Genomic DNA, 14,599 nt, shown 5'->3' with positions numbered 1-14,599 from the left:
GGACATGAAGTCTTCTGCGGACAGTGGTCATTGACAAATCTACACCTGAAAGTGTTTCTGATCTGTCGGACAGGTGTTTGGGGTTTTTTCTTTATTATAGAGGGAATTCTTCTGTCATCAGCTGTGGAGGTCTACCTTGGCCTGCCAGTCCCTTTGTGATTAGGAAGCCCACCAGTGCTCTCTTTCTTCTTAATGATGTTCCAAACAGTTGATTTTGGTAAACCTAAGGTTTGGCTGATGTCTCTAACAGTTTTATTCTTGTTTCTCAGTCTCATAATGGCTTCTTTGACTTTCATTGGCACAACTTTGGTCCGCATGTTAATAAACAGCAATAAAAGTTTGCAAAGGTGATGGAAAGACTAGGTGCAGAGAGCTCTCTTATACCTGCATTAAGGAGGCAATTAAACACACCTGAGCAATTACAAACGCCTGTGAAGCCATGTGTCTGAAACATTATGGTGCCCTGAAATGGCGGGACTATGTATAAACACAGCTGTAATTTCTACATGGTGAAACAAAAATGTATAAAAATGTCCTAACCACATGTGATTTTTTTCTAATACAAATCTCAAATTGTGGCGTACAGAAGCAAATAAATAAATGACGGGTCTTTGTCCCAAACATTATGGGGGGCACTGTATACCATTGCTTAACTAGCCATGGAGTTCTCTTTGCAATTTTTGTCACATATTTAAGAAGAAGTGTGATTGGACTGGCTTTCACATTCTGAACTATTTATGATCAAGTGCAGTACCGCAAGTTACTCAACCACATTAATGGCAAGATGGCAGATTCAGAAATAACCACGCAGTTAAAGATCATTAAAAGGTTCATTCTTGTGATTCTTTGGAAGCAATAAATGTGACCAACAACAGATGTCAGAGAGATACGAGAAAAAAGAATGGGTCACACCAGCTTAAAAAAAAAAAAAATTGGTTTCATTTCCAAATTTACCTGTGAATGCATCCCATTTGGTGAATATAATCCAATGCCTTCAGGACTCCATAAAAAATATGTGCCATTAAACTTTCACTCATGCCTTCAGTAAAATACAACTTTAGCAGGCTGCTGGCAGAACCTGGATAAGGTAAAAAAAAAAAAAGCAAACTTAGGGAGTCACATTTATTAAAGATAATAAGTACAAACTGGTGACAGTGGCAAAGGAAGATTCCTATATGGGTTTTATCTTACCATAGGCTGTGAATGCCAGGATGACCCATAGTTCGCTACCTTCAGCAAAGACGGCTGGATGTGGCAGGATATTTGGATGCCGGAGAAACTGCCAGATAAGCAGCTCGTTCTGAAAGGAAAGTATAAATTCTCCAGGTAAAGCTTTATTTAGGGAAACAAATAATGTATATCATCTTACAAATGGAAGGCCGGTTCCATACTTCTCAAAAATGTCAGTAATTGTTTATCTTCGGTTACCCTTTCAAATGTTTTCTTAAAATGGATACATTTTTAACTCATTGATTCAATGCGGGGTAGAGAGCATAACTGGTGTTTTCCTGGATTTAGTTTGGGCTTCAACTGTACAAGATTGAGGATCGGGTGAATATAAGGCAAAACTGGTTGAATACTAATTATTCGGCAACTGATAGTCCCACTCTTATAATCTGGACAAAATTTAGAGAGCTCAGTTGAAATTCCCTGAGTGACCACAGATGGCATTGCATGTGGCGAGCACTCTTTCCGGTCGTATCCCTCCATCGTGAAAGAATCAACTATGCTCTCAATCTTCTCTCCTAACAATACAGTAAACAATAGTTTTAACGACCCCCTTATAACAGATGTCGGATATAGCGGATGGGCCTGCTGACCCATCCGCGGCCCTCACCGTCTCCCTGGCCATTTAGAGGCTTGGCTTCCAACCCCACTCCCGACTTACAAAGTGCTCTCGCAAGGCCTTCGTCACTCACCATAATGACAAATTGCTGGAAAGTGTACTTAAAGATCATTGCCGAGCATAGTTTAGACCTTGTTGCATTTTCCAAAGTCTTCTTTTAGAAAAGGTGAGGAAGAGAGTGGCAGAGTCAGGCAGTTATTTTTCTTTCCATCCAGATGGATTAACATATAGCTCCCTCTACAATCAACCATGCCTCATTTAGTAGGACATTTCTTCCGCCAAAGAGATTGAGAGTTCAGGTTCTACTCTGGAGACTCAAGTGCACAAATCTAGGCGCACAATACTGAGGGAGTACTCCATGGTGGAAGATGCCAACTTTCTCCTTTGTGCTGGCGAGTAATATTTTGTGGCGCCCCTGGCGGTGGGCCACGCACAGTACATAACCTTCGGCTCTGTAGGTGGTCACGTGTCCCGGTGACGAGAGGTAGGGGTCACGGCGTGGTCACGGGTACCTCTGGGGGTTATTCAAGGTAGAAATCGCATGCGCACGGGAGGTGAGTTAGGAGTCAGAGTAGAAATAAAGAATTCCATGTTTGGACAAACTTCGCGTCCTGCCTCGTTCTTTGATGGACAGCTCCATGTCCGCTACATCTGGTGACCAGCCGACGTCCAAAACAGATATATTGGAGAAAATGCACGCCGCCAGCGCCCCCAACCCGCCGCTGCCGCCGACTAGGCCCAACTCAACGCAGTCGCTCTGAAGTTGCCGACCTTCTGGACCGCCCAGCCGCAGATATGGTTGCAGCAGGCTGAGGCGCAGTTTTACATTTGCAGGGTCACGACTGGCGAGACCCGCTATTATTACGTGGTCGACATGCTCGACCAAGAAACGGCCGGTTGAGTAATTCCTTACCTGCGGAATCCACCGCCAGCCAATAAATATGACAGCCTCAAGGCGCTGCTGCTCCGTACTTTCGGCCTCAGTCACCAGGAGCGAGTGGCTCGTATCTTCAACATGGGCTGGCTTGGCGATCCATCGGTCCTAATGCGCGAGATGATATTCGCCCGCTCCTTGTAGGGGTAAGTACCCAAGACGATCTGGCTCTAACGGAGCGTGCCGCCGAGCTGTGGCTGGCCAGGTGGCAGGAAGTGGGCGCGCTGGATCAGGTGTCCATAGTGCCCTGGAAGGCACAGTGGCCTAGAGCCATGCCCACCAGGGGCTCCGCTGAGCAACCTGAGCCTGCCGGAGAAGCCAGTAAAGGAGAATGGTGTTTCTACTATCAGTGCTGGGGCTCGGCGGCCCGCCAATGCCGCCCGCCCTGTGCGTTTTCGGGGAAACGCTGGGGCCGGCCACCGGTAATTACGGCAGCGGTCGGCAAGATTCACCGCCTATACGCCTGGGACCGGCATTCGGGCTGAAGATTTCTAGTGGATAAGGTGGCTGAAGTCAGCGTTGTGCCCCCGTCCGAGATGGACACGTGTGCTGGTAAGTTGGGGCCCTCATTGACTGCCGCAAATGGCAGCCCCATACGGACGTATGGCGTCCGCACCATATCCCGGATCTTGTGGAGCCGGAGAGGGGGGGGGGGGGGGGAGGTGGGGGTGGGCGTGGGCGGGACGAGAGCTCGGAGAAGACAGAAAAGATGGGGGTATCACAGGGAGGGGGCAAGAGCCAGCGAGGGGGACCAGAGGGGAAGGGGCTGTAGCTGAACGTTCTCCACTGGGATCAAAGTCTCCGTTTTCCGTCTGGCGACATCGGCGACTTCTCGGGGCTGGGTTGGGCCGGGCCACTTCCGGTACCTCCAAAAATTGTGTCTGGTTGGAGACAAGGCCATCCAGAGCATCCCTCAGCTCCAGTAGAGTCTCCGTTTTCCGTTTTGCGACATCGGCGACACCTCCGCGCCGGGCTGGGTTGAGTGGGGCCGCATCCGTTCCCTCCGAAAATTGTGTCTGGTTGGAGACCTCCGCCGGCCATCCAGAGCATCCCTCAGCTCCAGTAAAGACACAATGGAAACATCTGCCGGCCATCCAGAGCGTCCCTCAGCTCCAGTAAAGCTGCGATGGCACAGGAAGGGGCGGACCATCCCGCGGAGTGACGGGAGAAAAGACCAATCCACGCAGCGCCAACTGGCAGGAGAGGAGATCGATCTGCGCTCGAGCAATTTTTAAACCTCACTAACTTTTACATTAGACGCCCGATCAGAACAAAACTTGGTGCATTCGCAGCAGAGAACAGTGAGTAAGCTGGCGAAAAATCATAGCGCTATCGAGTACCGTTTGTGCGCAAATAGAATGACAGCGCAAACCAGAAAATAACAAGATCAAAGTTTTAGCAATGTATAGATAGATAGATTCTGTTTTGCGTGACTTCCATACTGACCTGCAAGGAGGACAGGTTTTCTTCAGAACAGGTGTCCATATTTGTGCGTTTGACAACCACCATGTTTCCAGACGGGATGTGTTTGGCCAGATTCACTGTGGTTAAATTACTAAAACTCTTCCCTGACAAACAAAATAAATGTCAAGATAATTGTTAAATTCTCAACTGTCATTGTCACATTAAAACCAAAAGGAAAAATTGTACATTTCTCCATAAAATAACACAGCTAAATGAGAAATGCAAATAAGAATGCAGGAAATACAAGAGTGCCTCAAATTACCTATGGTCAAATATTTATATGCAAGATATTGGAATACCCACAGAGTAGCCACTATTAAGGACTATAATTCATTATTTAAATTGCATTCATGTCCTAACCCAATTAATATCTCTCAGACATTATGACATCCTAGGGCACTAGCAGGAGAGTGCTGTACAAGCAATGGAGTTGTTTTTGGATGACATTAAATTGACACTTTAGCTATTTCCTTGGATGTAAGATCTCATCCATGTGTTATTCAAAGTTGGGGAGTTTGCCCTGATACCTTTGCCAAATTATCCTTCAACCAACTTTAATTAAATCAAATCATTGATGTTTTATTATCTCTATTGTTCACAAAATATCTCAGGTGATTCCTGTTTTACTACAATTATTTCACTCACACTATACTTTGGGTGTCGGGAAACACTGAATAAACAAGTTCTCTCTCTTTTACCAGGCAACTAAATACCTCTGTTGATCCTGCCCAAAAAATGTCACTACTGCCAAATAGGCCTCTGGCATGTAATGCCATTCTGCATGCAATGCAGTATATTCAACATTTCACTCTTGGTTTAGGGGCACATTTAAGGTTATATAATCTTGGGCTGTTTACGAGGACATAAACCTATCTCCACATAAACAGAATTCTTGGAATGAGTGAAGCAATTTACATTTGAACTAACATATTTAACTTAGATTAATTGATCACTTACTCCAACATTATTTAGTTTAGAAATACAGCACGGAAACAGGCCCTTTGGCCCACCAGGTCCGAGCCGACCAGCGATCCCCACACACTAACACTATCCTACACCCACCAGGGACAATTTTTACATTTACCAAGCCAATTAACCTACAAACCTGTACGTCTTTGGAGTGTGGGAGGAAACCGAACATCTCTGAGAAAACCCACACAGGTCATGGGGAGAACGTACAAACTCCGTACAGACAGCACCCATAGTCGGGATCGAACCCGAGATTTCGGAACTGCATTCGCTGTAAGGCAGCAACTCTACCGCTGTGCCACCGTGACCGCCCGGAGCACAAAATTTGTTCACCACATCTGAACATTTCAAAACTAATTCACAATTTATGAACCACGTTGTAAAAATCAAAGGACATGTCAGGATGCCATATAAATGCAGATTTTTTTACAAAACTAAAGTTATTTGTAAATACCATTTCAATTTTGCAAGCATTTTCGATCATCATGTAAATGTGAGGCAACTGTATCTGATTTGGATTCAAGTATTTTAAGACAGCCCATTAGATCTATACACAATGTTTGTATGAGATCCATTACAAAGTCAAGAGTGAACCATCAGTCTTTTATTAAGATTTAAAGGAGAGAGAGAATCATACACAGCTGTGCATTTCGAATCAGCTACGTTCTGACCGCAGTAACCAAAACCGACAGGCTGCCAAGGGTACATGATGCCCAAAACCCAGACTGGAATACTAGGTGGAATGTATGGCATGCATGTGTAGTGGAGATTATATAGGCCTGGATTAATATAGTTAATCTACATCCTTCCTCTTAAAGAAGCAATGCACAATAAAAAAAAACACTTGGCGGAATATATTGTAAAACACCAGTATAGGGCGAGTGCACTTTACTTGTACATCATGCAAACGCGTAAAATAAAGCAGGTTGTCCACAGTTCAGACATAGCCGGTGAATTTTCCAATTCTCAGGTTCGGCTTGCAAACACATCCTGCACATGTACGGTAGTACCGCTCATCTTCCTTCACTGGAGATTGAACAGGAGAAGATAGTGGTCTTGCCGGTGTTGTTGGTGAAAGCCGGGACCGTAATGGCAGCGGCTGGAGTGGTGGGGCGGCCGGTGAAGCAATCGAACTCGGGTTGGCCGGCGGCCATGGAACCACAGGAGCAATTCTGCTGGACCGTGAAGGGGTCACGGCCGGTTGGTCAGGTTATTGATGTGGAAGTGCTGGCTCATTAACTGGGCTGAGGTGCTGGTGGGTGCGTTTGTAGATGCCTTGTCAACAAATTACTAGGTATGAGCATGGCTCCGCGGTGGACCCCAGAATGACACCCAGGTGGTCGTAGCCTCTGTGCAACTGCAAACGGATGACTTGCCCTTTGGTAAGTGGAAGGAGTGGAGTGCTGGTCTTGTCGTAATGTTTCTTCTGGGCATCTCGGCACTGCTGGAGCTGGAATTGAACTGTTGCCGGCATGCGAACTTGTTACTGTAGCATCTGCTTAACCATAGGTGGAGTAGTGCGATTCTGCCTTGACACGAGGCGCTGGGGAGGGGACCCCAGAATCGGGTCGCAGGAGATGTTCCGGAGGTTAAGCAAGTCGAGATAGACATCAGAGCCGGCCCTATGTGATCGTTCCATTAATTGTTTGGTGCTTCTTAACGCGCGTCCAGCCAGACCGTTGGACTGCGGGCATTCGGGGCTGCTGGTAATGTGGCAGAAATCCCAGCGTTTAGCAAAATGCCTGAAGAGTTGACTGGAGAATTGACTGCCATTGTCAGAGAGCAGCTGGATCAGCGCCCCGTGAACAGCGAAGTGGCGAGTACGTTTCTGGATGACCATGGCGGAGGTTGGAATATTGAGCAAATCGATCTCAAACCACCCCGACTATGAATCGAATAGGACCAAGTACTGTTTGCTGTGCCACTCGAAAAGGTCAGTTGCAAGTGTGGATCAGGGTAAGTCCAGTGTAGGGTGTGAGAGAAGCGGTTGTTTGGGCTGGTGCAGAGCTAGGCTGTTGCAAACCGCGCAGGCTTTGACTTTCTCAAGCACAAAATCGGCCATTCCAGGCCAGAAAAATATACTCTTTGCCTGGTGGATAGTTGCTTCTGCCCTGGGATGGCTCCTGTGGATGGCCTCTAAATATTTGGCGCGCAGAGATTCTGGAACAACTGCCTTATGTCCCTTCACCACAATGTTGTCCTGGAGAACTAGCTCATTGCGAACCGGGTAGAATGGGCAAATTGGGGGAGACAGCTGGTATTGTTTGTCTGGCCAACTGTGATGGATGACAGTGGAGAGCGACTAGCATTTAGTCCGCAACCGTTTGTGCTGCATGGTCGTTTAAACACGCAGATGGAAGGTAAGAGACTATCATAACCACATACCCATCGTCGTCTGACAGGTGCTGCACGGTGCCCATGACAGGGTGTCGGCTAAATACATGTCCTTTCCGTATTTGTGAATCAGTTTTATGTCATACCTTTGTAGTTCCATCATCAAGCGTTGTAAGTACGCAGGGGCCACGTGTGCTCCGGATGCTGACCAGGGCCTAGTGGTTGGTCTTAATTGTGACCGGGTTGCCAAAGATAAAGCCCATGAATTTCTTGCAAGCGAAAGTTATGGTAAGTAGTTCCTTTTCAATTTGAGCGTAGCGCTGTTCTGTGTCAGACATGGTACGGGAGGCATAGGTGACAGGTCAGGGACCCTTACTGTCGTCTTGTAGGCAGGCAGCACCCGGACCGTACTGGGAGGCATCACAAGTTAGGGTGACAGGCTGCTTGACATCGAAGTATGTGAGGGTGGGAGCGCCAGACATTTGCCAGGACCAGTGCGCGTCCTTGTGAGTTAGCTGAAATTTGGGATGAACTTTCCCAGGTAGTTTACCATGCCTAGAAATCGTTGCAGAGCAGTTAAGTATGTGGGTGCCGGCATCTCGCTGATGGCAATGGTCTTGAACGGGTCTGGCTTGAGGCCGTTGCTGATGAATACGTGACCCATGTACTTCATTTTGTCAACTCGAAACCTGCACTTGAGTGGGTTGAGTTCGAGGTTTACCTCATTGGCACGATCTAGGATTAGTTTTAGATTGGAATCGTGTTCCTGGAAATCGCGCCAGGCGACAATGATGTCTTCCACAATTATAGCGCATGGGTACCCGACAAAGAGCTGCTCCATGGTGCGCTGTAAGACCTCACCAGCTGAATTGATGCCAAATGGCATGCGTAAAAAACGATAATGTCTGAAAGGCGTTTCATATGTGGTTAGCATGGAGGATGCGTGGTCTAGCAGAAACTGCCAAAATTAGCTTTTTGCATCTGACACTGAGAATACCTTGGCTTTTCCCAGGTGTGCCACAACTTCTTCCACCATCCGCATTGGGTGATGTGGACGTTTGATGGCAGTGTTTATACAAATCCTTATTTTGTCTTTATTCTTCTTGGTGGCTGCGACCATGGTGAAGACCCAGGCAGATGGGTCATTGACAGGGGTAATCACACCCAAAGCTTCAATTCTGTCCCGTTCATTTTTGACGCGGTCCCTTATTGCGTGCGGGATTCGAACGACTGATGCGACCTCCAGGTCGGTTATAATAGTCTACTTGGTAGGGAGCTTGCCCAGTTTATTGTCAAAAAGGTCCTTGGACTGTGAGAGTAGCTGTTGAGTAGGACTCTGGATGGTGGACAGCTGGTGCACACCTTTACCAAAGGTGACCAGGCCCATATCATGGCACACATCGCTGCCCAGAAGGAGGGGCACTTCCCCTCGGACAATGAAATAAATCCAGGTTGTAGACCTGGGATGCTAAGTAGCATTGCAGCTTTACTTTTCCGACTTGTTGAACTTGGTCCCCCACCGAATGGATGCAGCTTGGCATTTGTATTTAAGATAGGTTCTTTGTTGTGAACTTTCTTGAAGTCAGATAGCGAAAGGACATTACAGCGAGCTCCAGTGTCTATCTTCGCAACAACCTTGGCATTGTTGATGTGGAGCGTTGTCATGGGATCCTTGTGTTTGTACAACAGATCCGTTAAGGAATGGATGTTATGGCTGTCTTCCTGCAGCTCATTCAATGCTTGCGCAGCAGGTGTCAATATGCCCATTAGGCCTTCATGGGGAAGCGTGGGCTCAAGGGTATGAAGAGGTTGTTATGGCAGAACTCTGTTCCCACGAACGCGGCAGCACAGAATTAAGTGGTTTATTTTCTTACAATAATGGCAAGCTTTTCTGAAAGCGGGCATTTATCATGAAATCTCTTGTGTGAGGTGCCACAATTAATGCAGTTATGAACCATCTTGTCAGTAATCCTCCCTGGCACAGCCGGTGGCTGGTGCCGAGACCCATAGAATGCATGAACATTGTAGGCAGAATGGGGTCCCGGCCCCAGGGATTTGGTATGGGTTCCTCAACCCTACAGGCACGTTCAGCCTTTAGGATGAGCTCCTCATCCGAGCAGTTAATTTCTCACCTTATCATTTAGGATGCCATACACGAGTCTGCCACGGATTTGACTGTCTCGTCCTCTCTTTGGTTACCAGAAAATAATCTGTGGTGCTCCATAATCACGTTGGTGCGCAATTGGCACAACCGCCTTAACTTTCGGAGGAGGCACACAAGGTCATCAATAGACTGCCTGGGCTACAACGTGGCCCAACTGATCAAGCTCCTCTGGGGCGTAATGGAAGTCCTGTGCCCACAGAGTGGCTTCAGTGCCAGACACATTGAGGAGGATGGAGGCTTTTACCACAGGGGTAGCATTAAGGTGGGCTGCACGAATGAAAACTCCAAATTCCACCTCGAAGATGCGCCCCAACGTTCCATGAGGTCGCCGTCGAATACCAAAGGATCGGGTTTGCGAAAAGACCCAGCCATGTCAAGAAACAGAATCCGTGGCACCACAAAAACAAACTAAAATAAACTCAGGCAAAACAAGCTGGAGAAGTGGTTCAAGCACTCTGACCATGTTTGTATGAGATCCATTACAAAGTCAAGACTGAACTATCAGTCTTTTATTAAGATTTAAAGGAGAGAGAATCATACACAGCAATGCATTTCGAATCAGCAACGTTCTGACTGCAGTAACCAAAACCGACAGACTGCCAAGGGCTCATGATGCCCAAAATCCGGACTGGAATACTAGGTGGAATGTGTGGCATGCATAATATGTATAGTGGAGATTATATAGGCATGGATTAATATAGTTAATCTACAAATAATAAAAGCTATTGCATTTCTCCGAGACAGTGGGCAAATAAGCAAACAGAAAAGTACAGATATGTCTCCTTTGGTCAAATCAAGTAAACTGGATATATGCTCAAGATCAGTTTGGAGCAAACAAACTGATATGAAAGACATTCAAATTGATGGAGTAGATCTTGTGAAGAAATGGTGCAGGCAGTTCTGAAAGTCCAGAAAACATAGGTATTATATAAATATAAATTAGGAAAAGAGTGATTTCAACTGGAAAGGCTGTGGCTTCTACTGACTTCAGAACCCCTGATCATGAGCAAAATCAGGCATTCTTCATACTTTTAATGGAAAACTGCAAAAACCCATTTACACAAGAGCATCTGTTGTGAACATATTGAACAGGTAACTACAGCACAGGTACAGGACTTTTGGCTCACCATCCCTGCAATGTCCATGAGGTTAATCTAACAAATGACACCTGCCTGCACCAAGTCTATATCCATCTGTTTCTTGCCTGTTTAATGACTTTGTAAATGCCACCTAAACGTCACTAACATACCTGTTTCTACCACCTGCACTCGTAGGATCATCCGGGCACCTATTACTCTCAGTGTAAAAACAACTTGCTTCACAAATCTATACTATTACTAAAAGTCTCATCTTGACCACTTCCTGTCTACGTTGTAAATACACTTTAGAAAAAACGCTACCCTCTTTCGCTATGATTTTTTCGTCATCTTACTCACCGTCCTCTCCTCCAACCGCCCCAAGGTTTTTTCCGATCGGTGAAATAATAAAAAAGTTATGAATGTTTAAAAAATCGTGAGATCAGCAGATTGGTCTTCTCGCCTGTCAGTCACCATGAGGGTAACGCCCCTTCTGGCACCCGAGGAGAATAAAGTCTCGGAGGCGGGGCTGAGTCTGTGAGCTGCATGCGGGCAGAGAGCAAGTTCAAACCGGAAGCCTCTGCGTGAAGTCGGAGTGGGACCGGCAGTTGTGAGTGAGGCCGAAAGCTGAAGATGCGGGGTGAGCTGCGTCTGCTGCGACCACCCCTCCCACTCTTCCCACACCCCCCCTTGCGTTCACGGGCTGCTGCTTTCCGCCGAGGGGGCTGCTGTGTTCGCGGGCGGCGGCTGCTGTGTTCACGTGCGGGGGTGGCGACCAACACGAGGAGCCAGGTGCCGATGAGTGCAGCTGGGGCTGGGAGCCACTGAGTGCGACAGGCACCGGTCTTGGAACCGATGATTGAGTCCGGAGCCGGGACCTGCAGCTGGTGAGTGCGGTCGGAGCCGAAGCTGCTGAACCCACACACCACCCTCCCACATACCCCACCCCCTCCCCCCACACACACTCCCCCCACCCCCACACCACCTCCCCAGAGTGGTGGAACATTGCTTTGGGGGAACGGGTTGCGTTGGGGGGGGGGGGGGGGGGAGGGAACAGGTGAGTGGTTGGAATATTGCCCTGGGGGAATGGATTGCGTTGGGGGGGGGGGGGAAACCAGGCCTCCCGTGTGACTGGGACCCAAGGGGTCCCACTTTGTCTTGTCTCCTTTAAACTTTCCTCCCTCATCTTAGAAGGCATGGCATCTCTTTTCACTGTTATGCCGATGATAGCCAATTATATATGCCCCTGAGGAAGGAAGACGCCTTTTCTGTAAAATCACTTCTGTCATGTCTTGAGGACATTAAGTTCTGGATGGCCCTAAACTTTCTAGGACTTAATGAAAAGACAGAGGTGATATTGTTTGGCCCTAATGGCTGCCGTGAACCTCCCCTTGTTGACTTGGGTCCACTGGCACGGTACGTGAAGCCAACAGTTTTAAACCTGGGTTTTAGGATGGACAGTGATTTTAAATTAGATCATCAAATAGGCGCGGTGGTTAAGTCCAGCTTCTTTCACCTAAGGAAGCTGGCAAAGGTGAAGCCCATTCTCGAGCGGCAGCATTTTGAAACAGTAATCCATGCCTTTATTACATCTAGGCTGGATTACTGTAACGCACTCTATTTTGGAGTTGCACGACCTTCACTGGCTCGTCTCCAGTTAGTTCAAAATGCTGCCGCTCGCCTTTTAACTGGAACTCGAAAGAGGGAGCACATAACGCCAATTCTGGCCTCCCTCCACTGGCTCCCGGTGCACTTTCGAGTTCATTTTTAAATTATTTTATTTGTTTTTAAATCTCTAAATGGGCTCACCCCGCCTTACCTCTCTGAGCTGCTTCATCCCTACGCTCCTGCCCGCTGCCTCAGGTCAGCTGATCAGCTGGTCCTGGAGGTACCGAGGTCTAAGCGGAAGCTCAGAGGGGATAGAGCCTTCTCTGTTGCTGCTCCGGCACTCTGGAACACCTTGCCGTTGCACATCTGACAGGCCCCCTCACTATCCATCTTCAAAACCAGTATTAAAACACATTTATATTCCTTGGCTTTCGACACTGCTTGAGACTTTGCTCCTGTTTTTAGTGCTTTTAATGTTTTTTAATTTTTATTGTTTTTAGTCCTTCGTTTAAGGTTTTTTATTGTCATGTGATAATTTCTTGTCCATGATCAGTCATGTACAGCACTTTGTTGCAACTGTGGTTGTTTTAAAGTGCTCTATAAATAAAGTTGTTATTATTATTATTATTATTAAAGCTATGCCCTCTATTATTTGACTTTTCACCCTGGAAAAAAGACACTCTACCATGTCTATCCATGTTGTCCACGGTCAAATCATCTGTTTACATTTACTACTTTAACACTCGGCTGAAAAGTACCTACTAGAAACAGTACAAATGGTCACTGAAAAAAGAATTCAATTTCCGCACCTCAAGAGGACAGTTGATATCTCAAACCAAACTAAAATATTCCTTCTTCCCACCCCCCCCCCCCCACCCTCACATCAGTCTGACGAAGGGTTTCCACGCGAAACATTGCCTATTTCCTTCGCTCCATAGATGCTGCCTCACCCGCTGAGTTTCTTCATCATTTTTGTCTACCTTCAATTTTCCAGCATCTGCAGTTCCTTCTTAAACATAAAATATTTCTACTATTTGCAAACAAGTTGGACAATTTATTTTGTGCTAGTAGTTTTGTGCTGTTTTTTTCCACAACACTATCACAATTATTCCAAAGCCAATTACTTAAGCACAAGAGAAATATAGAAATGATTTTGACAGAATTAGATGCACAAGGAACTACAGATGTTGGAATCTTGAACAAATCAAAAGTGCTGGAGGAACTCAGCTGGTCAGGCAGCATCTGTGAAGGGAAAGGGACAGAAAGTGTTTCAGATTGGGTCCCTTCTTCAGACTGATTGGAGTAGAGGAGAAGAAAAGCTTGAAAGGAGAAGTGAGGGTGGGACAAAGCCTATAAGTAATGTGGATGCAAATGAAGAAGGTGTGATGATTGGCAGATGGGTGAAGTGACAAAATCTAGAGGAGGAAAGGAGACTTTTGTGTCAGGTAAGGAAGGGGGGGGGGGGGAGTGAAATGAAAAGCCTCAAAAGGGGATTAAATCGGTGAAATAGGGGGGGGGGAGGGGAAGTAAAGTGCTTTCTCCCCCTGCTCCAATCAGTGTGAAGAAGGGTCACACCTAAAACATTCTTCATCCATTTCCCTCCCCAGCCTGACTCGCTGAGTTCCTCCAACACTTTTGTTCTAGAATAGGATTACACTATGGTACTGAAGTAAACCACCAGCTGGGCCAACAGTTCCATCTTTCAGTCATCTCGATTTCTAAATCAAACAACATGTCTGTGAGGCCATTATCAAACAAACCCAATTCAACAATAATTTTTACCTAGTTCACATAGAAGCTGATAGTGACTGGCATTGGTTGCATAGATCGTCATTTCATCTCGCAGGGAGCTTTGGGAAGTGGAGTATCCATTTTTCTACATAGAAGAAAAAGCATAATAGTGAATGATGTATAATGGATAATACCTTTTCGGGCCAAGAGGAAAACTGACTGTAACTAGTATCACAGCCAAGCAAATTGCAGAGGAGAGGGAGCTAATTATACACCATTAAATAGTACAATGCAGGAACAGACCGTTCGGCCCACAATGTCTGTGCCAAATATAATGTCAAGATACACTAATCACCACTGCCTGCACATGGTCCATATCCCTCCATTCCTTGCATATCCACGCATCTAGAAGCCTCTTAAACGTCCCTATCGTATCTGCCTCCACCAGCACCCCTGGCAGCGCATTCCAGGCA

General features: G+C 46.7%; 1 protein-coding gene across 7 annotated transcripts in view; it reads right to left on the bottom strand.

The window, feature by feature from the left end:
• stradb (STE20 related adaptor beta) overlaps window positions 1-14,599 on the bottom strand; it is a 38,533-nt gene that overhangs the window by 18,794 nt on the left and 5,140 nt on the right. For all 7 annotated transcript variants that reach the window (XM_033024385.1, XM_033024382.1, XM_033024387.1 and 4 more), the window contains 4 exons: window positions 14,178-14,271; window positions 4,227-4,348; window positions 1,192-1,300; window positions 955-1,078 (listed from right to left, as the gene is read on the bottom strand). In XM_033024385.1, the coding sequence (XP_032880276.1) occupies window positions 955-1,078; window positions 1,192-1,300; window positions 4,227-4,348; window positions 14,178-14,271 (449 nt within the window). The remainder of the gene's footprint in view (window positions 1-954; window positions 1,079-1,191; window positions 1,301-4,226; window positions 4,349-14,177; window positions 14,272-14,599) is intronic.

Source organism: Amblyraja radiata, chromosome 7 (assembly GCF_010909765.2).
Source record: "Amblyraja radiata isolate CabotCenter1 chromosome 7, sAmbRad1.1.pri, whole genome shotgun sequence".
NCBI lineage: Eukaryota > Metazoa > Chordata > Chondrichthyes > Rajiformes > Rajidae > Amblyraja > Amblyraja radiata.
The sequence above is the reverse complement of the archived record's forward strand: the minus strand, read 5'-3'. Positions and strand labels throughout refer to the sequence as shown.